General features: G+C 37.6%; 3 protein-coding genes across 3 annotated transcripts in view; 1 reads left to right on the top strand and 2 right to left on the bottom strand.

The window, feature by feature from the left end:
* The window catches only part of dsg2.2 (desmoglein 2, tandem duplicate 2), a 713,230-nt gene that overhangs the window by 304,269 nt on the left and 382,982 nt on the right, over positions 1-25,979 (top strand). The window lies entirely within an intron of this gene.
* The window catches only part of usp24 (ubiquitin specific peptidase 24), a 746,345-nt gene that overhangs the window by 131,730 nt on the left and 588,636 nt on the right, over positions 1-25,979 (bottom strand). The gene's annotated exons all lie outside the window — the stretch shown is intronic.
* The window catches only part of adcy1a (adenylate cyclase 1a), a 106,782-nt gene that overhangs the window by 77,504 nt on the left and 3,299 nt on the right, over positions 1-25,979 (bottom strand). The window contains 1 exon segment of the mRNA NM_001168349.1: positions 17,968-18,117. Coding sequence (NP_001161821.1) covers positions 17,968-18,117 — 150 coding nt within the window.

Below are 25,979 nucleotides of genomic sequence, written 5' to 3' on the forward strand. Positions count from 1 at the left end.
ACACCAACCCCACCCCTAACCCTACCCTACCCTAACAAGTGAACACGTACTTGCAAAATTCCTTAGAGTAAGCAAAGTGTCTGTGCATCAAAATAATGTGTTTGGTAACACTTCAGGAATTCTCACTGTTAACAATATTATTACCTGTTTATTAGGGATGTAACGGTATCAAAATTTCACGATACGGTAATACCTCGGTATGAATGGCACGGTACCGTGTTTATTGAATCATTTAAAGGAAAAACAAAACTATTGAAGAGACTCAAAAAAAGGGCTAGAATGTTCAGGTTACCTCAACACTGAACAGATCAATGACATACAAATAATCCATCTGTAAACTTTCAAGAACTTAAATTATTCAATTTTAATAACAAAAAATATTAAACCTTGTAAAAAAAACACCACTCGAAAGGACAAGCCATGAGTGAGATAGAGGTCTCTTAGTGGTACAAGTCAATGTCTCCATCAATCTGAGCAGTGTGCTGTGTTCTGCTGTCCCCTTGACTAAAAGAATCCCGATCATGTTAGTCGTATTCCCCGACTTGTATTTCAGCCCAGTCTGGCAGTGCCTGCATACCCTTTTTTTCTGTCACCTTTTCTTCTTTCTTGTTTCTATTCAGAGAGAAACTAAAATGCTTCCACACATCTGATTTAAAACCCGCTTTAGGTTCGACCATTTTTAGCTCTTTTTCTTTGCCGCTACTAGCAGCACCCTCCATTTCTGCGGTACTGGATCTGTAGCGACAAGAGACCGCAAAGGATGATGAAAATTGTAGTTTCCGAAACTTCCAATTCGCTCCATTCGCCTGAGCAAACTTTTCACCAAAAGACCTATGATTTTATTGAGTCACAACCACAGTTATATTGAAAGAAATTGCTATTGCGGTATGACGGTATTTACAATATTGTTACATCCCTACTGTTTATTATTAAGATATTGGCTGTTCATTTGTACTTATAAAGGATGATCTTATTCAGCGTTTCTAATCCTACCTAAACCAACCATAATAAATAATAATAAGCAGTGAAATATTAGATTATTCAGCTAAAAGCCTTAGTTAAGTGTTTGTTATTAGCCATAAAATAAAGTGTGACCACTTAGTTACATAATCAACACCATTTCAAAATAGCGTCACCAAATTTACAATCAACATGGAAATTTTCAGGGAAAACCAAGGACTTCAGTTGACCTTTACATCATGACTGAACAAAAAAACAAAACAAAAAACAACATTTAAATGAGTCTGATGGTCACTAAGTGTTCATTTAAAACCCTCTGTTATCTGTTACGCATGTGTTTTATCTCATGAGCGCTCTGATAGCTGTAAAAAGATTTCAGTTCCTATGCAGCATTGGAGTTGGTTGACATGGCAAAGGTAAGTTTCTGTGGAAACGCATACAGTTGATTGCCAGTCCATGCGTTACTAAAAGCAGGTGATAAATGGCTTGTTGACGAGCAAACCCCAGCGAGCAGAGACACCTGTATTAAAAAAGCCAACGAGTCGCTTTGCCGCTTGCCTTCAATCTAATGTTCAGCTAAGAATTGGGTTTAGAGCATTATTTTGAACGCATAGAAGAGAAGTGATTTTAAAAGTTGGAAACACATTGATTTAAACGTTCATTAATCTGTAAATATACAGCATGTATAGGTCAGGAAGTTCTCAGAAGATCACGTTATCTTAAATTATACATTTTAAAGTGCTTTTTTAAAGGTAAATGAAGGCGTATTAGGTTAAAAAGTTGTTATATATATATATATATATATATATATATATATATATATATATATATATATATATATGTATATGTATATATATATATATATATAAAACAACTTTTTAACCTAATATGCCTTAATTTACCTTTAAAAAAGCACTTTAAAATGTATAATTTAAGATAACGTGATCTTCTGAGAACTTCCTGACCTATAAAGGTTTAAAATTAGCATTTTCTCTGAGCAATTAGTATAAGAAAAAATGTTGGATGTGGGCCTTCAAAACATTTTCAGAGAAGGAGATGGGCCCCGAAGTGAAAAAGTTTAAGAACCCCTGTTGTAAAGCATTACTTTTAAAAGTAACTTTCCCTAACACTGGTGCCAATGTTATTAGCCCCCTTAAGTTTTTTTCTCACTTGATTGGCTACAGAATAAAAAACCCTGTTGTTCAAACTCAGAAAAGCTAGTCCATGCTTTTATGACTTCTAGGCTGGATTACTGTAATGCTCTGTTTGCTGGCTGCCCAACATCCTCTATTAATAAACTTCAGCTAGTACAAAATGCAGCTGCCAAGGTTCTTACCAGGTCTAAAAAATATGATCATATCATCCCAATTTAATCCTCCTTAAGCTGGCTGCCTGTTAAATTTCATTTTGATTTTAAAATATTGCTACTTACCTATAAAGCTTTAAATAATATAGCTCCTGTTTATCTAACCAACGTTCTGTCTACAATCAAACCCGCTCTTTAAGATCTCAAAACTCAGGGCTTCTGGTAGTACCTAGAATAGCAAAGTCGAGTAAAGGAGGTCGAGACTTCTCATTTATGGCCCCTAAACTCTGGAATAGCCTTCCTGAAAATGTCCGAGGCTCAGACACACTTTCCCAATTCAAAACTAGATTAAAGACCTATCTTTTTGGTAAAGCTTAGCGGTATGATACATGAATATGCTCCACACTGGTTTCTGAATCTTGTTTATATACACTATGAACAGCAGCTACGCTAATTATTCTCTTTATTCTCTATTTCCACCTCTGGATACTCATCCCAAGGCCCTCAGAGACTATGCAGTCAATCCAAGACCGGCGACGAGATGATCCCAAGGTTCCATAATCCTGGACCAGGCCGTATCCTGAGCAGCTGCTGTGGTGGTCATGGAGGAGTGGAGAGCATGTGACTGATTCCTGTGACGCTCCAGGGACAGACGAGTCTTCGCTGAGGTTCAGCATTCTCCAGCCTCCGGCGCCTAGCCTGCAGCTCTGCACAAGATGTTTGGCCAGAGGAGAAATGGTCGGACCCAACTGAGCCTGGTTTCTCTCGAGGTTTTTTAATTCTTCATTTTCACCAATTGGTGAAGTTTATTCCTCGCCGCTGTCGCCACTGGCTTGCATGGTTCAGGATCTGCAGAGCTGGGCATCGATGGATTTGCTCCTCAGTGTTTGGACTCTCAGTATTGAATATTAAACCACACAGAACTGAGCTAAACTGAACTGAACTTAAACACTGAAAACTCACTATGAAGATCAATTCACTATGATCTTCTATTTGGAGCTGCTTTGACACAATTTACATTGTAAAAGCGCTATAGAAATGAAGGTGAATTGAACTGAATTAATGACTTGGCTAATTAACCCAAATTGCTTAATTAAATTAGTTAACCTAGTTACGCCTTTAAATTGCACTTTAATCTGAATACTAGTATCTTGCAAAAAACTTAGTAAAATATCATATTTTGTGATCATTGCAAACACAAATAAATTAGATATTACTGATATCACTCTACTTCACAACTTCATCTGTCCCAGAAACTCCCAAACTTTTCAAATCAATGCATCAGCAAAACATTCATGTTCATGGAGTTAAGTTGAGTTGAGTGCACATAAATGAAAGATGACCTGCATGCTCAGATGTACAAATTAGAGATCGGCCCGTGTTGTGCATGCACATGTATCTGTGAGTGTGTGTGTGTGTGTGTGTGTGTGTGTGTGTGTGTGTGTGTGTGTCAGAGAGAGAGAGAGTTGTGCGGCACAGCCTGGTGTGATGTATAGAGTGGGTGGTGTTACCTTCTATTCAGGGAGTTTGTTGGGTAGGAGGTGGATGAGTCATGTGCAAACAATTATAACCAATTTCAGTCGCTAAGGAACAAGGGGAAAGTGTCCTCTTCGCTTTAGTTTGCACGAGTGTGTTTTGCATCTTTCCGTCTTAAACCCCTCTCCACTTCATTTATAAATCATTCAGTAATTATCTACTGCAATCTATCCGGAGCTCGACGAGGGAGATAAGTTATGCTAATGCTGCTATTTGATTCACTTTCTTTATCATTGATATAATCCACGATGACAGTTAGAGATGAAGCCGTCTTACTGGGAAATATAGCAGGGCTGTGGATCTCGCTTGCTCCAGTAGGTTTGAATGAGTGCGATACTATTTGCTGTGTGTGCCTTTTTAGCCAGAAACATCCGTACTGCAAAAATGCCAACAGTTCGAAGTATAGAAAGTCTTTTTTTTTTTTTTTGACGATTGGGTTTATAGTGTTGCTGTGTATCTAGAGAGATGCATGAGGAGGTTATATTGACCAATTAGTCATTGTAAGAGTATGGCAAAAATCAAATCTCGATAATTATTTTCCATACTGAGCGATAGCGAGATGTATTTCAATATGAGATGTTAATGCTTCCAGATTTAAAAAAAGTACTCCAACAATGACTAAAGCGACAAAAAATAGAGGGTCCATCAAATGGCAAAACATTATCAGCTCTTAGATCATTATAGACCATTTCAATCAGGCACGTGCAGAGACCGTCCAAAGGGCATGTGCAGGATAAATTTTTTGAAGAAGGGGGGGAGGGGGGTTCTGATCAACTGTGTTGTCGCGCGCGTTCTGATCAGCTGTGTTGTCGGGCGTACTCAAGAGCGGTGTTGTCGCGCGCCTACTGAAGGGCGGGACCGAGGGTGTGTCACGTCGCGGGGGCACATTTGATCTTTTTGGAAGGGCACTTTCTAAGTCTAAAAAGGGCATGTGCACTGCACAGGTTGAGCCCTATGTGTGTACGTGCCTGATTTCAATGTGGTCATGTCATTGGACCATGAGCATTTACTGCTTGTTATCAAGCTATTTCATAACTGTAACTAGAGGTAATTCAATCATAACTTAATGTTAAAACAGCAATCATAAAATTAGTTATCAATATGTGGCTCTTTTTGAATTTTCAGAAGCTATAGAAATTAAAAATGTAACACAAGAAATACGTTGGGACCATTGTTTAGTCCAGAGCTTATCATTGTTAATGACAAATTTTATCGCTCTTCGATATAATATCGTTTATCGGCCCAGCCCTAAAGTAAGCCCCACTCTGCTGCCAAGAGGCGGTGCACTAATATGCTCAGCTACTGCATTTTCATTATTAAATAGTGTTTCAGAATGAAAACGTTATAATGTAAAACGTCTACAAAAACGTCTACAATGATGTTTTAAACTGGGTGGGGTAGCTACTTCTTTAGAAAAGAACCCCATTATTTCTTTGTGCAAATTATATTGTTTTAAAAGCACATGCATTTAAAAAAAAACAATCCACTGTTAGACTTGGTAAAAACATGCACTCGCTTTCCATATTAACTGAAATATACAGTTGAAGTCAGAGTTATTATCCCCCCAAAAATATTCATCCCTCTGTTTATCCCCCCCCCCCCCCCCCCCCCCCATTTTCTGTTTAATGGAGCAAATATTTTTTCAACACATTTCTAAACATAATAGTTTTAATAACTCTTTTCTAATAACTGATTTATTTTATCTTTGCCATGATTACAGTAAATGATATTTCACCAGATATTTTTCAAAACACTTCTAGACAGCTTAGAGTGAAATTTAAAGGCTTAACTAGGTTAATTAGTTTAACTAGGCAGGTTAGGGTAATTAAGCAAGTTATTGTATAATGAGGGTTTGTTCTGTAGACTATCGAATAGATATTTAGCTTAAAGGGGCTTATAATTTTGTCCTTAAAATGGTTCATAATAAAAATTAAAACTGCTTTTATTCTAGCCAATATAAAACAAATAAGACTTGCACCAGAAGAAAAAGTATTATCAGACATATTTAAGACATATCTTAAACATATTTTGGGAAATATTTAAAAAAGAAAAAAAATCTAAGGGGGGGGCTAATATTTCTGACTTCAACTGTATGTAAATGGCACATATAGGGCCTATGTTTGCTTTACTAATATTATTGAGAAGTTAAACATTACATATTCTATTCTAAAACATATCACGTACAAAAGCTAACACTATTCTAATATCATTTATAAGTCATATAAATAAATAATGAGGCTATTTATTATAAAATTAAATGTAATATTTATTATTTATTAGAAATTAAAAAAATCCTACTTTAAAAATAATAATGATGTTGATGATGATGATGTTGATGATGATGATTATTATTATTATTATTATTATTATTATTATTAAGTACGATATTGTTTATTTATTTATATAATCTTTTTTTTTAAAACTACTTTTACAATTTGACACATGTAAACTACAGCAGAAAGTTTTAACCAGCAGGCCCATGTCATATACAGTACAGATACTTATTAAATAACCCACTATGAATTAAAAGAATTAACGTATGTTTTTTGTTTTTTTTACAAGCTTTGGAGACGTGACATAAATTCCGCTTTTAAATAATAGGTCACCTGTAGCTTTCGCCATGACGCTGTGTTCAAAATAACATCAATGTTTTTAAGGTGCACTGCGAAGGGAGCACAATTGTAAACATGAAGATCGCTTAAACTGGCCTGTAAAAATAGTTTGAAAGCAAATTACACCTAAGAGAGATGACCTGTATGCTTTTTTTTTATTTTTTATAATTCCAACTTAGAATGTTAGAATGTTTTAAATGAATAGGGCATAGGGAGATAAGTGGGAATAGCACACAGCCAGGAACTCTGTTTCTAATTACAGCTCTAGAGGTGTAGTTACGAGTGCTCAAGTTTGTGCTCAAGAGTGCTTCAATGTTCATTGAAGTGGCGGATTTGAGAAACGGCTAATCAACAAACTATGTTTGTAATGACGGAACTTGCAACCTTAGTTAAATAACGATGATTTTGGGAAACAGCTATAGTCCACACTATACATTCTAAAATGAATGATCTGTGATCGTTCATGCTCACTGGGCATGATGAACAGATGCTTGTATTCATACTTGCAGTCTATTAGTTTTGTAATGGTCATATGATAGGAGCTGTATATATAAAAAGCTTGTATTTCAGTTTATTTATACTGAGAGCACCAGCATTTCCCTATTAAAACAAGATCTTTAGGATTGTCAAAATGCTGCATTTCTGTAGGTCATAGGTAGTGTAGATGCCAGGTGGTAACACAATCCCTACTCCCATGCCTGACAGGATTTTCGAACAACATGCGGCACAAGATTCCAGCGAAAAGCTTTAGTCTGTCTGCATCAAAAGCCACCAAACGTGACAGAAACATTTACAGTAAATACCAGCCAATGCACTTTAAATGAAATGGTAAAGGCTTTTAATCTAATTACTACATATTAAACCTCTTTAACAATATGAATAGGCTACTGAGTGATGTTGTTGAGTCACAGAATTTCATTTTCAAACTGCCTGCTAGTTATTTTACTTTAAAGATCTGCAGCTGCTTTCAGAATGGCAATAAATGTCACATACAATGATATTTAAACTCACATTGGGAGCATTTAATACTGAATAAAGCACAAAATCTGTACCTGAGGTAATCATTATCACATTAGTAGCCTATATGCTGTTGGTTCTGCTGACACATTGCGGAAACAGAAATCTTGCACAATGCCATTATGGATGATTAGAACAAAAACTTCTTTTAGTTAAGTTTCACAAACTACAGTAATTTCGAGAGAAGCATGTGATATGATTGATCGCTGTTGGTCTCTCATCCGTAATCATTGGTAAGCCAATCAGATTTCTGCAAACTCACTATAAATAGCCTATCAAGCATTACGCCCTTATCTTAGTTTTGTTTTTTTTGAAGATTCCCCACATCCACCCCATCTCCCCCTTTTCATCCTTTACCAAGAGGAGCTCTCGAGAACTACTTGATTTTGTACCCCTTTACATCAATTATCTCTGATCTCAGGGTTCTCTCCTGGGACAGCATGCCAACCTGCCATTATTATCAAACAATATCAAATTCAAATAAGTGTGAACTCTTGAAATATGGAAAATATCGCTTTTATTGCAGGTCAGTGCACTGCGTCACTTGTAGTCGGAAAACGGTGTAAGACACCAGATTAAATTCTGCTCACAGAGTAGAACAACAATGGTTACATTGGCACTATTCACATCTGGTATTAACATGTGTTTTTAGCTATCAGATTATAAGTGGACAAAGGATTCACATCACGGTTCATGCCTGGCATTTAAAGGGTCACAAAACACCAAAACACATATTTTGAGCTGTTGACAGTCGTATATGTGTCCCACACTGCTAAAAACACTATTAGGACACCTATATTTCACTAAAAAGTGTAAATTGGTTGTTTTTGCGTTATTTTAAGCAAATTCGTACTTCCGGTTGGAAACTAATATTTGAAGCTGCGTCACGGTCATGACAATAGCGTTGTATTCCAGCGTGAATTCCAGACGCCACGTTGTGTTGGCAAAACAAGCGTGAAGTGTTGCTTTTATAGTTTGCTGCCATTAAGTTTTGTTTTTATTTTCTCTCTGTGAGAGCTCAGCTGGCGTCACGTGTGGATTAACAGTGTACGCGACGATTGACAACAATAACTTACGTGTCTAAGAAGGATTATTGTTTACCTGAGAGCTGTTCTCATCTGCAAACGCTGAGATCCGGATTCGCTTGTAGTCATCTCTTAATAAAGACGCGGCTCTAGTTGCTGTGGATTGTCCTGCCTCTACAGATTTGGTAAGTGAGCGACCAGTGCTCTTTGTTTATTCAGTTCGTATTTTATTCGTATCGAAAAAACTATTGCACCGAGTGTAAACAAGTTAGCACTACAACCAAACTATAACCTCATGTAGGATTTTGTGACCGGAATAACACACGCGGCTTTCTGACACTACCTACTGTGTGCATCTAAGTTTCGGGGAAATGCTGAGTTTTTTTTCTCTCATTCGCCGTGCGGTATCAAACATTGCATGAAAAATACACGCTTAGAGCAGTTCCTCGAATCAAATATCTCGTTTGTCGCGAGGGACATGAATGAATTCCCTGAATGAAAGAGCCAAACTGCAGTTAAAGTCCACCGTTTAATAATTTGGCAAATAATTCGACTACAGATGTCCATGTAAACAGTCACATTGTCCGCTGTGGGTGTGTTTTGACTCTGAAATTCAGCGCGCCCAAATAGACACTCCCACACCAAGCCTCCTTTCTTCCTCCGACACTCCCCCCTAAACAGAGCTGGCCACGCCCACTTTTCTGACTTTTTCCAAAGTAGAGGTGTGAAAACACCCTGCTGAAACGAGGGGGTTTCATGGCCCTTTAAATATGTCTCTTTTGTCAACTTTCAGCCACTTTTCTAATGATGGAGGGTCTGTGGGCTTTCTCTGATCTTTCAATGTAATACTGTGAAATCTAGCAGAATTTTCATTCATTTATTTTCTTTTCGGCTTAGTCCCTTTATTAACCAGGGGTCGCCACAGAGGAATGACCCGCCGACTTATCCAGCATCTGTTTTATGCAGTGGATGCCCTTCCAGCTGCAACCCATCACTGGGAGACACCCATATACTCTCATTCACACACATAAACTACGGGCCATTTAGCTTACCCAATTCACCTATACCGACTGTGGGGGAAACTGAAGCACCTGGAGGAAACCCATGCCAACACAGGGAGAACATGCAAACTCCACACAGGAAAGCCAACTGACCCAGCTGTGGCTCTGACCAGCGACCTTCTTGCTGTGAGGCATTCATGCTACCCACTGCGCCACCGTGACACCGCAGAATTATCAAAATTTACAAAAAAAAGTATTAAAGTACCAGATAAACACTCTTTAAATACTTTATGCATTGACTAATTAATTATTTGGAGATGTTTTTATTTTCGATCCTATTATGCTTGCACAATTTATTCTGATCTGTATCGTGTACATTATAAGACTCTTTATACAAAATTAGTCAAACTAAGTACTTTAGAAAATCAAAAGTAAGTGAATGAGGTGTCTCTCAATAAAATCAGGACCTGACCACATGAAAAGATTGATTATCCAACACATGCAATAGCCTATAAGTGTTCAAGACTTAGGGCTCTATTTTGACAATCCAGCCACAAGTGCAGAGCGCAGGGCGCAAAAGCATTTTAGTGTCAGAATCCAATTTTGCTACTTTAAGGACGGAAAAATCCGCTCTGCGCCATGGCGCATGGTCTAACAGAGTTGAGCTTATTCTCTTAATGAGGTATAGGTGTGCTTTGAGAATAAACCAGTCAGAGTCTCATCTCCCATTTACTTTAAGAGTCATTTGTGTCGCGAAATAGCGCATTTGCTATTTAAATGGCGGACTTTGTAAGAGGAAAAAAAGTTAAACAAAGCATCTACAGCGTGAGAATGAGAGATTCCTCATTCTTTACTTTCACTTTCGCTCTTGTGGATAGGGAAACGTGTTGTACGCACAAACCTCAATTAGCCTAAATAGTTTATTTCGTTTGTTAAGCGCAAAGATTTGTTTTAAAACTATTTCTATATTCAGTTCTAATTTCCAGCAAATGAAAAAATGAATAATAATAACAAAAATGAGTTACATCCAAATACAAATGCTATGCCCCATATGGTCTAAAACCTTCAGGTGGGCAAATCTAAGTTTTTTTTAATAAAAAAATATATATAAATATGCATATAATAAATAATACTGCTAATAATAATAATAACATTTTACAAAAGCAAATTGTCAAAAATAAACTAAAAAAGCCCCCGAGATAAAGTAAGCATGAAGGTTTTTACATTTATGTAGGCTAGAAAATATTAATTTTTAAAAATATTTTAATCCTTTTCATTTGTGAAGATATTTGCATATTGCTGTACATCCTGTGTGTATTAAGCAGTGTGTAAGCGAGGCGCACACTTTTGCGCTGGACTTTAGACCTCCTCTAAGCTGGTCTATTAAACAATCTATTTAAGTTCCTCAAAATAGCAACGCGGCTGCAATGCGTCTTAACACACCTCCTATTTTAGACCAAAACGCCTATGGGCGCACATATGAGCGTAAATTCATTTGCTATTTAAACAGCGTGGTACAAAACGTCAAAACAACCGTTGTGCCAAGCTGAAACTAGCAAACAACAATTGTGTCGCACCTTGCGCCGCATTGCGCCGGGTGTATGATAGGGCTCCTAATCAGTGTCCTTGAATGTATTATACACATAAAATTAAACATTCATAAACTATCTTATGAACTACATGGGAGCTGGATGAGAGCCACTCCAGCCATATCCTTTTTTAAAAATCTAATTTGCAGTCAAATGTGTATTTATTTTTGCAAAAGAAAGTTTAAACATACTGGGACTGGAAAGAGAACATTCTACTTATACATTTTTCGCCTCCAATACAAAACCTAAGATTATCAATGACAAAGTTCAGTCTTTCCAGCATGAGAGCAACCACATGTGTGTTTGCATAATTAGAACAATCCGGCAAAATGCGTTCTCAACTACCTCTAAATGTGCTCAAAAGTGGACAAGCTCAAATTGTTTCACACCCCTTTCCCACTAGCATCTAAAGTTGGATACAAATCAACAAAAATGCATCTTAATACCATGTGAACAAAACCATAGACTGATTTTAATCGGCTGCCATTTTTAAAAGCGAAGTCGAGGCTGCGGTGGGAAGAAACCCGGAAGTATCGATGGAAGTTGCATAGGAACGTTGTGTACTTGGCTGGATGTCTTATTAGCGAAGATAAAGTGACACAAATGTATTATTCCACCACCTTCCGAGTGACCTGAAGGTCCATTCTGAATGAATGGTGAAAATAAAAAGGCATATCAGAGCTCATTTTCAGCTAAGTTAAGGGAAATGGCACTAGTTAGCTAACGTTTTTTTTTTTTCCCAAACACACGTTTTAGATGCCATTTATATCAAACTCTAGTTAATTAACTGATTCTTTCACTATACTAGACTTGTCATGATACTGAAAAAACGGCAATTTCATGCTAACATTTAAAGCACTGTTGATGGCATTCTGAAAACAGCACTGATTTGCCTTTGTGTTCACATGCTCAACAGAAATGCTTGTGATTGGCAGAGAAGGTCATCAGTTCACCCACTGCTCTTTACTAAGCAGAAGCCACAAACACAGACGAGCCGAGCGATCTGCTTGATGACTCGACATCTTCATGAGCATATTACTCTTATGCTGTGTTCACACCAGACGCGGAACGCGCGGATAAATCGCGCTATTCACGCGTAAACCACCGCGTGAACATTTGAGTTTACTCACTTCATTCGCGCGTCAACCCCCGCTTCATTCGCGTGTCAAATTCACATCAGAACAGACGCGGATTTGCGTGATGGGCAGGGCTTCTGTCTGCCCGGTGACTCTAGCTTCATAGCTAAATGGCTAACATGGATTTTATGAAGAAAAAAACAGTGTTTATGTGCTTTATGGAGGATGATAAACAGCGTCGATACGTTTAGGGTCGTGTCTGAGTCCACTACATTCTTTCAGAGCTGCATCCAGCTCTGTGAGCTCATGAACTCCTCCAGAAACTTAACCTGGATGACGGAGGCTTTCAGCGGTGCTTCTGACTGAGCCAAGCCGAGTTTGATGAACTGTTGTCGGTGAAAGCTGGAGGATTTCCCTCAAAACAACGAAAACAGGTTCTACGTCACAATCACGCACCCACAAGAGCAAGCTTCTGATTGGTTAACGCGGCGCGAATGTCCGCTGAAGTTCAGATTTTCGAAATCGAGAGATTCACGCGAAACGCTCATTAAGCGTGTCAAACGCGCAAAACGCTCAATTCGCCCCGCGCCATTCGCGCAATATGCATCATTCGCGCCGCGCCATTCGCGCGTATCGCACCGCAGGATGTCTATTCGCGCGTTTGCATTGACTTAACATGTAAATCACTCGCGCTTGACACGCGTGCCGCGTCTGGTGTGAACGCAGCATTACAGAGATTGTGATGTTGTGTTGTTTGATGCCTAACTTGCGTTTAATTGTTTAAATTAAACTTACTGTATAACATTAAAGTTATGTTTACACCATTTCTGCATTTTAAAATCTCTGCAACAGCTGGAGATTTGTAGTCCACAGCATTGTTACTGCAATGTTTACAGTGCTGGTCCTACACTTCCGGGTTTCTTCCCACCGCAGCCTCGCTTTGGTTCTTTAAAATGGCGGCCGCGTGAAATAAGCATATTGGAGTCTTAACCCTGATAGGAGTAAGGTGAAAAGCGGGCGAAACTGGAGGTATTTGGTGGCAGCTGTGAGTAAATTCATAAATGCTCTACTTTATGCAAATGAAAAGCAACTTTCACAAGCGATTATCAATGTGAGTGAAGTCAGTGAAGTGCACGTGATTCATCTGCTGCAGTGGGGTGATGGTGACTTTATTCAGCACAAACAAACATGCGCTTGAGCTTTATATAGAAATATAGTGTGAAATATGTGTTAGTTCCTTGATCATTGTTGACAGTTTGTTTTTAATGGCAAGAAAAACAACCCATTCCATAAACAAGGGAGTCAAAATCCTTTACAAATCTAACAAGTCAACCAGTAGTGGGAATGTCCAATGTGTTAAAATAATCTGAATTAAACTCAGGGTTAAATGGTAGTTCAGTGGTCGCCTCACAGCAAGAAGGTCCCTGGTTTGAGTCTCAGCTGGGTCAGTTGACATTTCTATGTGTAGTTTGCATGTTCTCCCCGTGTTCGTGTGGGTTTCCTCCGGGTGCTCCGGTTTCCCCCACAGTCTGAAGACGTACGGTATAGGTGAGTTGAATAAACTAAATTGGCAGTAGCGCATGTGTGTGTGAATGAGAGTATATGGGTGTTTCCCAACACTGAGTTGTGGCTGGAAGGACATGTGCTGCGTAAAACATATAGTGAAATAGTTGGAAGTTCATTGTGCATTGGCGACTCCTGATATACAGTATAAGGGACTAAGCCGAAGGGTAATGAATGACTGAACAAATTAATCAAACTGGACCGAAATTCCAACAATAAGACCTGTGTTACATTAAAGTGAAGCTTACATTTTTTTTTAGATATGCCAGAATGTTTCCACAATACAATTCAATGACAGAATGCATCCTTGACCACTGTCAGCTTCTCCATCAAATGATGTCATAGCCTTAAACATGTATTGCACACATTTTATGTTAAATTTAATGCAAATGTGACAGGAATGACGGAAACATGGGGACAAATGTACATTTATTTGAATTATACACTACCGGTCAAACGTTTTTGAGTCAGTTATTTTATTACATTTTTTCATGTTTTTTTTTTTTTTAAGAAAATTATTCTATTCATCAATGCGGCATACCTGCATGCGCATTGTGGGATGCGCAGTAAACGAACTTGTGATGTCACAGGGGGCGGAAGTATTTTTTTTGTAGTCCCCAAAATTCGTTCATTGTAGGCTAACTCTGTAAAAACCAAGGTCTCCCTTTGCATCGAACTTAGAACTTTTTACATTCAGAGATGTTGTTTATGTTCACACAGCTACTTTACACATCGACTAAAGTTTAAAATATGAGATCGTGGTGGACCACCCCTTTAAAAAAGTTAAATACTTTTATTAAATATTAAAGGGGTGGTCCAGAATATAATTTTAAGGCTTGGTTGTGTTTATAAGATGCAAAGCAATGTGTGCTTATGTTTCACTTGAAGGAAATCGCGTAATTTTTTCATATATCTCACTTTGATTATACACAGCTACTCAGCTAACACGAAAACGACTGTCATATTTCCTAGTTCCTCTAAAAGGCCCGCCCTTAAGTGACTTTGATTGGTCATCGTCATAATGTGCTGCTATTGGCGGATCGGCTCCACGTCATGCCCGTAAAAGCACACGCTTTTCTGCTGTGTAAACATGCCCTCTCTCTAAAATAAAATCTGACAAGTGTCTGTAACTAAGGAGTGAAAATGGGGTGCGGCTCCTTTAACAGCGTCTGTGTGTGCGTCTATGTGTGTGTGAATGTGTGAACTTTCTTTAGCAAGCACATGTGCGCGGGACTTTCTTTTTCTCTGATGCTCGGATTAAGTTATTTTCTGTAATATATCGTGACAGAAGAATAAAGCACAAGATGTGAGATGCTACCTGTTGAGCCTTGATTTATTATTCTGCTGCGACCACTAGTCAGGTAAGCTAATCTGTATTTTTTTTAACTCTATGCGTTATGACGTCTTTCACATGTATTCGGAATATGCAGGTGTAAGTAATATGAATCATCCACATATCTTTTGCGACTTCATTATCTGAGATGTGAAACACATGGAAAAGCTGCCTGAAGACAATCAGTGCAGTCCCGTGCGCACACACATAAGAGACACGAACGCGCTAGTGGAGTGTGTGTGTGTGTTACAGCAGTTTGGCTGTTAAATATGAATTTGTAGCTAAATCGTTTGCCCGCAAAGCAGCATTTCGCATTGTTTACATCATTGCTACAGCATACCGTTAACGTTGGACACTGTACATGTCATGATCAATTTTAACAAATAAAAACACTTGTAGCTTACAACTTCTGCTTTGAGGAGATTGTAGCTAAATCCAGCACTGAACTGGGAGAGATTCTGGAGCTGTTTTGTCAAATCATGCTTGCTGAGTATTTTATAATTCTCTGGAAGATAATTAATATTGAACTGAAGACACTTCTGTCTTTGTGTTTTGTCCTTTGGAAGCCCAAATACATAAACAGACGAAGCTCTGTGGAAACAGCTGTTTAGACGCATTTTTAGCTTCATCTCTGCTATAACGTTACAGTGCTTCTGGCCACGGCCCTTACCTGCATGCGCAGTGTGGGATGCGCAGTAAACGAACTTGTGATGTCACAGGGGGCGGAAATATTTTTTTGTAGTCCCCAAAATTCGTTCATTGTAGGCTTTGCTAAGCTAATTCTGTAAAAACCAAGGTCTCCCTTTGCATCGAACTTAGAACTTTTTACATTCAGAGATGTTGTTTATGTTCACACAGCTACTTTACACATCGACTAAAGTTTAAAATATGAGATCGTGGTGGACCACCCCTTTAAAAAAGTTAAATACTTATTAAAATTTTAAATAACTGCTTTCTTATTGCATGTAGCTTCAAATAAAAGGATTACTCCAGTCATTATAGCTTTACTCTGATTACCATTAATAATAATAATAATAATAATATTAGAGTGATTTCTGAAGAATCCTGAAGAGCTAAATATTCATCATTAAAATCAGTGAAATAAATGATAAAAATTTAATTATAAACTATTTTTGAACAGTTATTTTATAGTGCAAAAACATTTCTCAATTTGTACTGTATTTTTGATTAAATAAACGCAGCCTTTGTGAGCAGGATGACCTTATTTTAAAGGATTTAAAAACTGCACTGCCCCCAAACTTTTGACCAGTAGTACATATTTGTAGTATTTATTTGTAGAATTTATTTATACATTTAAATCAATGTATGTGAATAATATGAACAACCTAAACTTGCTATTTCTGAAGGTTTTTTTTTTTTAAATAACTAACTAAATATTAAAGCTGTATGTTCAATTGGGCTGAGGACAAGGACAATGACAGGGTTTGTAAATGTGTAAAGTGTTTTTAATAAAGAACAAAAATCTGAAAGCCAAGGTACATTCATTCATAGTTTTTGGGACTGTGACAAAATTTTGCCATTTTGGAAGAAAATACATAAGGTACTGGAAAATATTCTTAAGCTACATTTTGACATGACCCCAGCTCTGTACTTATTGAATCTTAATGCAAATAATCTGTTTGAAAAAGATGCATTCCAGTTATTTATTGTATTGGTATATTTAGCTAAAAAATGTATTTTGCTACTCTGGTCTGCATCACAAGCTCCATCTTTTAAAATGTGGATATCACAGATTGCTACATGGCTATTAGAAAAACTTACCTATGACAAACATAAAAAATCTGATAGATTTTGGTCAATTTGGTCTCCCCTTTGGGAGTACATAAAAGAGCTCTCTTAAATTAATACAACATCCTTGACATTCATTTACACTTTTTGTTATAACCTACACTTAAAGACTACTCTAAGATGATGTAATTGTACTTTTAATTATTCTTCACCTATTTATTTATTTATTTATTTTTTTTACATTAATTTCTCTGTTACTTTCACTCTCAAGACTGCACATTCTCTTTAATATGTTAAAACATTTTGATTTTAATGTTTTGTGAATATGGGCATACAATAAAAAAAACAAAAATAAATTAAAATCTGAAAGCCAAATAAATGACATACTTCTGTAAAGAACAACTCACAGAAATCAACCATAAGTCCATTTTAGAAATGTTTGGGATGAAACACCTTTTATTCACTGTATTTATGTTTTTATTTTAGATAATGTACGTTTGGTAGAACGTCCTCTACATTGTATAAGTGCAATATAAATAAAGATGACTAGACTTGACATAACTAGTGCGAATGTCCTGCATAAACAGCGATAAAGTCGCTGACAGTGTGAATGGGGCTTTAGCGCACTTAACTTGCAAAAACGCTAGTTATAATCCCACTCATAGTTCCGTTAGTAGAACTAAAAGGGTAACAACATTTGCAAAAAATAAATAAATAAATAACACACACACACACACACACACGCTGATAAATTATGTATAATAAGCTGTAGATTTAGCAATTGATTGCTTCCATGAAGACTAAAAATCATACCCTCGAAACTAGTGAAAGCCAAATGAAAATGCAAAGCTGTTATTCTCCCTCACGAGTCTGTTCTAAGCTGTTTTTGGTGGACTGTAATGACATTATAGTTGCATACAGCTTGAATACCAACTAAGTCAGCCGTCTGACCCCAGACCCCATCTCGCAACTGTTTTGTGAGTACATGCATTGGTGTGTGTGCGTGTGACAGTATGTTTGCAGAGAAAGCTTGACCTTTAAGCTAGTCAGGGTGGATGAAAGCAATCTTGCGAGGTAATTACCTGTCAAAACTGCAACTTTAACTTGAGGGGGGGGGGGTGAAACAGCTGATCATTTCGTCAAAAACATGCATCTGCTGGTTTTACCTGTATGCCAGCGCGTGTGTGCTGTGAGTCTGACCTGTTTCTCGTTCTCGTCCTCTAGTTGCAGGCGCTGTTGGATGCAGTTTCTGGCTTGTAGAAAGGCCTTCCTCTGGGCACGCTCAGTACGGACTCGCACAAACACACCCGACAGATTCACACCGACCAGCAGCACTGCGTTTGCTACCAGCTACAAACAGGGAGAGAGAGAGAAATAACAGGGTTTATGTGACCATCTCTGTTTATCAGAGCATGGAGAAGGTTTCTGACATTTAAACAACACTCGGCGACTGAATACGAACTTTTAGTGATTAAGGGTGGCATTCTGGGTGTATGTGTGTGTGTAGAAGTTAATGTGGCTCATGAGGACACTAAATTGTATGCTTGGAAAAAAGATGTTTGCTGTTTGTTCAAACTACTTATTTAAAACAAGCTGAATCACACAATTCTTGAGTTTTTTTTTTTGTTTTTTTGTTTTTTAGCAGACGACTTAAAGGTGCCCTATAATGAAAATTTGGGTATACCAAGGCATAGTAGAGTAATAAAAGGAAATAAAGGAATAATTTGAGCCTCAGACCCTATTGTTTCCTCGTTTGCATGTAAATTCCACTAGTGTACAACTCTAATCAACAACAGGCCAATCAGAACACAAAACAAGCTGTGACAAGACTCATGGGCCACACCCTCTGCATTTGCATGTATTCCTACTTTAGGTCATTCATCCGTACCTGATGAACAGCCATATCATCAAGAGAACAAGACTCAGCTGTGAGATCATAAAAAATAAAAGATATGCAGCTGTGAGATCATAAAAAAAGCTCTGAAATTATTTATATGCTTGCCTCAGGCTGCATTTGAAACGCCAAAAGTTTTCTAGTGATACAACAGTGATCATTTCCCCCCTAGTTATTTTAAGCGTGCACTGTATTTCACTCACTATGTATGTGGGACTTTTATTTTGAAAATGCAAGCCCCAAATTGTTTACTGTGCATTACTGGGCATCTGCAGCACGAGACATGTTTCGAACTCCCATCAGGATGCAAAACGCAAGATTTACAGATTACATGTTTATTCATCTCCACTCTAAAGAAGCATTTAGTGACATTTTTTGTTAATTTATTGTGTTCGTGATAAAACTTAGTGCGTAAGTTTCATTAAACACGTGTAGACTGCTGAATCAAATCAATCAGCTCAATTAAAAACTGCTTTTATTCTAGCCAAAATAAAACAAATAAAACTTTCTCCTGAAGAAAAAACATTATCAGACATAGTGTGAAAATTTCCTTGCTCCGTTAAACATCATTAGGGAAATATTTCTAAAAGAAAAAAAAAAAAGAAAAAATTCAAAGGGGGCTAATAATTCTGACTTCAACTGTACACTCTCAGAAATAAAGGTACGCGAGCTGTCACTGCGGTGATACCTTTTCAAAAAGGTACACATTTGTATTTGAAGGGTGAATATTGGTACCGCAAAGTATATATTAGTACCTACAAATTTTAAGAGGAACCCTTTTGTACTTTTAGGCACTTATATGTACACTTGAACTTTTATTATGGACCTTATAGGTAGAAATTTGTACCTTTTGTGAGCTGGTTTACAAGGACATTATGTCCTCATAATTTGACATACTACTTAGCAGGGTCTTTTGACATTAAAAATTTTCCACACATTTTTTTTGTGAGGGTTTAGTTTAGGAGTAGGGGTAGGTTGAGGCATTTTTTTACAGTGTGAATACAAAATGTCTATGCAGAGTCCTCGTAAACCATATATACAAGTATTTGTGCATATGCCCACCCGAATTGATTGACAGCTGCATATTAACATGTCTCCTTAGTAATGCGTATAATCATATCAGCAAGACAGGATGTTGCAAGGCAACAGGGAATAAAAGATCTGTTCAGTTTGCTAGGATCATCAATCGTCATTAAATGTGATCAAGAGTGAGTTTTACAAGTTTAAAATGTTTTAAAACAGTGCATATGTGTAATGAATTACAGCGATTTACTTCACATTTACTTCATCAGCACGGCCACGTGTCAGAACAATTATAAAAGAAGATGTTTCAATCCCGGTTTGTGGACGTTAAATCAGGTTTATTTTGTAAAGGGTACCACCCCAGTGACAGGTCACGTACCTTTATTTCTGAGAGTGTATAATGGCATGTGCATGACCTTGCCACAAGTTGTACTCTTTTAAGCTGGTTTACAAGGACATTGTGTCCTCATAATTTGAAATGCTACTTAGCAGGGTCTTTTGACATTCAACATTTGCCACAAGTTTCTTGTGAGGGTTTGGTTTAGGGGTAGAGGTTGAGGCATTTTTTACAGCGTGAGTCCTCGTAAACCATATATACAAGTATTTGTGTGTGTGAACAAGCAAAAAAAGGGGGGCATAGAGCAAAAGTATAACTCGAAGCAGAAACTGATGTTGAAAAAGGGGGCAGTGGGTTCGTTTTTTTTTTTTCAATCCATACTGAGATGATAAACTCGAGTGCAAGGCGGACATAACCGCTCTAACACACACACACACACGTTAGATAGCTTGAAAATCACTGCAGATTAGCTCTTCTGACCCAAAGAATCCGCAATTGTGCAGCTTTCGAGACACGTCACTTCAAACAGACGCCTATTAAGAGCTTTGTAATGTTCATTCATGGAGGAATGGAAAATTAGATTACCCAGAGTTCTGGCATTCTTTTAATAGGCCCTTTGTAAATGAAAGTGAAGGCCATTTGCTGGACAGCACAGAGCCTTGGTATTATTACAAACCGTTAGCAAGGTTATGATGCTAATAATATTAGGTAACAAGGCTAATAAACAAAGTGGCTATTTTGGTAAATGGGAATTGACTATTGATCGGTTGTAACTTAAAGACTTTAAAGTTACACTGAAATTATATTGAATCCTTTTTACTATTATTATTATTTTTAATAGAATATCCAAGTGAGGGCTTATAAATGTGAGCATTTAACTTGGTAGACCATATTTATAGCAGGCGTATGAGCAAAACGGAATAAAATATACTCGATCTGATCAAATTTCAGGTCATAAGCAGGTCTAAAATGAACCCCTGCCAAGCAAAAGAAGCGAGTAAAAAAACGACATTTGTGAGTAAACGAAAACAGTTGACAGGTGCCTTTATTTATGTAATTTTAGCAATGTCTGAGGACATCATATTAACATTGTAATTTTAATGTTGTTATATAAATCACTGGCACAAATTTTTTTTATTATTGTTATTATTATTCATTCATTCATTCATTCATTTTCTTGTCGGCTTAGTGCCTTTATTAATCCGAGGTCGCCACAGCAGAATGAACCACCAACTTATCCAGCAAGTTTTTACGCAGCGGATGCCCTTCCAGCCGCAACCCATCTCTGGGAAACATCTACACACACATTCACATACACACTCATACACTACAGACAATTTAGCCTACCCAATTCACCTGTTCTGCATGTCTTTGGACTGTGGGGGAAACCGGAGCACCCAGAGAAAACCCACGCGAAAGCAGGGAGAACATGCAAACTCCACACAGAAACGCCAACTAAGCCGAGGATCGAACCAGCGACCCAGCGACCTTCTTGCTGTGAGGCGACACTACTACCTACTGCGCCACTGCTTCGCCCTATTATTATTATTATTATTATTATTATTATTATTATTATTATTATTATTATTATTATTATTATTATTATTATTCATTCATTTATTAATTTTCTTATCGGCTTAGTCCCTTTATTAATCCGGAGTTGCCACAGCGTAATGAACCACCAACTTATCCAGCACAGTTTTATGCAGCGGATGCCATTCCAGCTGCAACCCATCCCTGGGAAACATCCACACACAATCCTTCACACCCATACACTACAGACAATTTAGCCTACCCAATTCACCTGTACCGCATATTTTTGGACAATGGGGGAAACCGGAACACCCTGAGGAAACCCACGCGAACACGAGGAGAACATGCAAACTCCACACAGAAACGCCAACTGACCCAGCCGAGACCCAGCGACCTTCTTGCTGTGAGGCCACAGCACTACCTACTGCGCCACCGCGCCGCCATTATTAAACACATGTGCCCTTATTATTTATTTAAAATAGCCCCCCTTTCTTTTTACAACCACATCTCTTACTGTATCTTCTCTGATGTCATGTTTACTCACATGGGTACAGGACAAGCTGTCAATCACATGACATCGACCAAAAACAAACGATCCGATCAATTCCCGACAGACAAAATCAAATCCCCCCTCCTACATTTTTATGCACAAGTCATTTAACAGATTTCCATCACAGCAGGAAAGAAAATTCTACTGCAACTTTCACTGCATGCCAGCTTTAAAGTGTAGCACTGTGCATGGCTTATAAACGGCGGATCGTCCTGTATTTAAATGCATGATGTGCACCAAGGTTACGCTTTGACAGTCACATTGAGAGGTTGTGAGAAAAAAATCCCTCATTAACTCAGCATGTGACTGGTGACACTTGTGTCTACATGTGAAGTGCTCTTGAAATATGGAGTGCAATAAAGAAATACTGTATATGCCGTGTGGCGTATGATGATGCGGTTTTAATGTGAAGTGCCGCGCTGATATTTTTAGATCAGGTGGATTTTAATGAGTTTGCATCGATCCTCTTTGCTTAAGGTCTTTGGAGCATTTTGATTGGATTTTAACTCTATCGCACTCTGCACTCTATCGGCATTTTCAATGAAATCAAGGCTTAGTAGGTCACCGAATCCAGTCCCTGTTCTCACAGGTTTGGTTTCTGATGACGGAGGCTGCAATTTCTGTGTGAGAGTTTGTCACAAACATCATTTAGCATCTAACAAGGATGTTGTAAGACATGTGAACCTGTCACAGCGCTCTGTAAATCAGTGCGCACGCAGAGGTTATGAGCTGAACTGAAATGTGTCATTGAGTCTGTCTGCCAGATTAAATGAAAGGTCAATGCATTGAAAGATCTTCACATTAACATCATGAGACTTGCTCTGCTAACAGTTGCACAGGGGTGTGTTTCCCAAAACCATCATTAGCCAACTAAGGTCGCAAATTCCATCAGTACAAACATCGTTCGTTGATTTGCCATTTTCCAAATCCGTCGCTCCAAAGAACATTTGGAAACTGCGCCGCACACTTGAGCACTCGCAACTACAGCTCTGGAGCTGTAGTTAGAAACATGGTCCCTGGTTGTGTGCTATTCCCACTTATCCCCCCTATGCCCTGTTCATTTAGAACATTCTAACAATGAAAGTTGGAATTATTCAAAATAAAAAAGCATACAGGTCATCTCGCTTAGGTGTAATTGGCTTTCAAACTATTTTTACAGTTCAGTTTTAGCGATCTTCATGTGTACAATTGTGCTTCCTTCGCAGTGCCCCTTAAAAACATTGATGTCATTTTGAACACAGCCTCATATCGAAAGCTACAGGTGATCTATTATTTAAAAGTGGAATTTATGTCACGTCTCCAAAGCTTGTGAAAACAAAAAGCATACATTAAATCTTTTAATTTATAGTGGGTTATTTAATAAGTATCTATACTGTGTATGACATGGGCCTGCTAGTTAGAACTTTCTGCTGTAGTTTACATGTGTCAAATTGTAAAAGAAGACTTTTCTAAAAAATTCAAAATAAATAAACATTCATTTATTCATTCATTTTCTTGTCGGCTTAGTCCCTTTATTAATCTGGGGTCGCCACAGCGGAATGAACCGCCAACTTATCCAGCAAGTTACGCAGCTGATGCCCTTCCAGCCGCAACCAATCTCTGGGAAACATTCACACACACACTCATACACTACGAACAATTTAGCCTTTCCAATTCACCTGTACCACACGTCTTTGGACTGTGGGGGAAACTGGAGCACCCGGAGGAAACCCAAGCGAACGCAGGGAGAACATGCAAACTCCACATAGAAACACCAACTGAGCCGAGGATCGAACCAGCGACCTTCTTGCTGTGAGGCGAAATTGCTGCACACTGCGCCACTGCGTCGCCCATAATAAATAAACAATATCCTAATAATAATAATAATAATAAATAAACATCATCATCATCATCATCATCATCATTAATATTAATAATATTATTATTAAAGTATGATTTTTTCATTTCTAAAAAACAATAAATATTACATTTTATTTTATAATAAATAAATATTATTTATTTATTTATTTATTTATTTATGATTTATACAATTTTAGAATACTTGTTAGCTTTGTTAACGATTTTATGTTTTAGAATAGGATATGTCATTTAATTAATAATATAGTAAAGCAATCATAGGCCCTATATGTGCCATTTACATATATTTCAGTTAATATGGAAAGAGTGCATGTTTTTACCAAATCTATTATTGGATTTGATTTTAAATGCATGTTTGTGTTAAACAAAATAAGTTGCGTAAATTTGATTTAATTTAATTTACGACGAGTTATGTCGTTGTTTGGGAAACGCACCCCAGGTAGTTGGACCAACACAATTCCTTCATGTTGTTCCAATACAAAATGCTTAAGTTAACTTAATGGTTTACAAATATAAGTGGACTCAACATAAAACAAATAAATTGCCAAAGAAATTACAAGAATTGTGGTTTCAGCTCATTTTAAACAGGTAGTTTGAACAAGCAGCTGTAATCCTTTTACACAGAGCTGTTTTAAATGTAACTGTAAGTACATACATTTTCCTGTGAAATGATGCCTTGTTCCTTTAGGTTCTGACTGTTTTAGTTTGGTGGTAAAAAAACAAAACAAGTGTGACCGCTAATCAAGAGTTACTATTATTTCCACATTTGGTCTGGAGAAGAAATGAACACAACAGAATAACAAGTGTGAACATTCTTATTTTAGCCTTCAATTCTCTATGTAGGTTTGTTTTAAGATGTCAGTATAGAACTCATCATTGCATATTCTCAAAAATAAAGGTACGAGAACTGTCACTGGAGTGGTACCTTTTTAAATCCACACATTTGTACATAAATGGTCCAATTTAATACCTCAAGGGTACATATTAGTACCTAAAAAGTACAAAAGTCTACCTCTTAAAATGTGTAGGTACAAATATAAGCTTTTGAGGAACCTTTATGTACTCTTTAAGTGCAAATGTGTATCTTTTGAAAAAGTACCAACCCAAAGACAGCTCTCGTACCTTTATTTCCGAGAGCGTTTGAAACTCTTGGCTTGCTTCAACCCAAGTTCCGCAGACAGTATCATTCAGGCCTGGATTGGCTAACCGGGAGGACCGGGAGAATTCCCGGTGGGCCGGTCCATTTTTTGGCCGCGAGGGCCAGTGTCCCTAGCTCCAGAATCTGTTGCTCTCAGCAGTCACACTTTTTAAATTAATTTATTTACTTACTTGACTACAGTCTTCTTATTCATTATTTTACCGCAGCTCTGCCCTTTTTATATATAACCAGCCTACAGGTTAACGATGATATTACTTAGATGAAACAGTCCTCCATGAATAATTGTTGTGGTCCAGTGGTTAGCACGTTAGATTACGATGCCGCCAACCCGGGTTTGATTCTTGTCTGAATACGTTTTTTTTTTTTTAATTATAGTTTTATTGTTAAGACATATAATACTGTTAGGGTTTTTGAACATTTAAAGTTCTAAAGCAGCTGTTTTCTCAAAAAAAAAAAAAAAAAAAAGACGTGATAGTGTAATTAGAAACTGAATTGGAAATGACCTTATTTTAATATAGTCAGTCGTGAACTGAGGTGGGCCGGTCTAAGGCTTGAAACTCCAGGGCTGAAAAAGAGTCCCACTCCGGCCCTGGTATCATTGTTTTTTGTTTCTTTTGAAATGTGTTTACTTTAGTTCTCCCTCTTATTTAAAGCAGTTTTTCGTTCCATTCTCCTCATATTTTCTTCATCATGCAACAGAATTATTGTTTTGTTCCCAGAATTGCAACAGAAAGTGGCCGTTTGCCTTTCAATACAAAGCTCCTTCTGACTGGAACAATCTCCCTTTCTCTTTCAGATTAATTATGTCGTTTAGTCATTTTATGGATAATTTATTTTCTTTTTTGGAATAAACTTGAGG

Source organism: Danio rerio, chromosome 20, assembly GCF_049306965.1.
Source record: "Danio rerio strain Tuebingen ecotype United States chromosome 20, GRCz12tu, whole genome shotgun sequence".
Classification (NCBI taxonomy): Eukaryota; Metazoa; Chordata; class Actinopteri; order Cypriniformes; family Danionidae; genus Danio; species Danio rerio.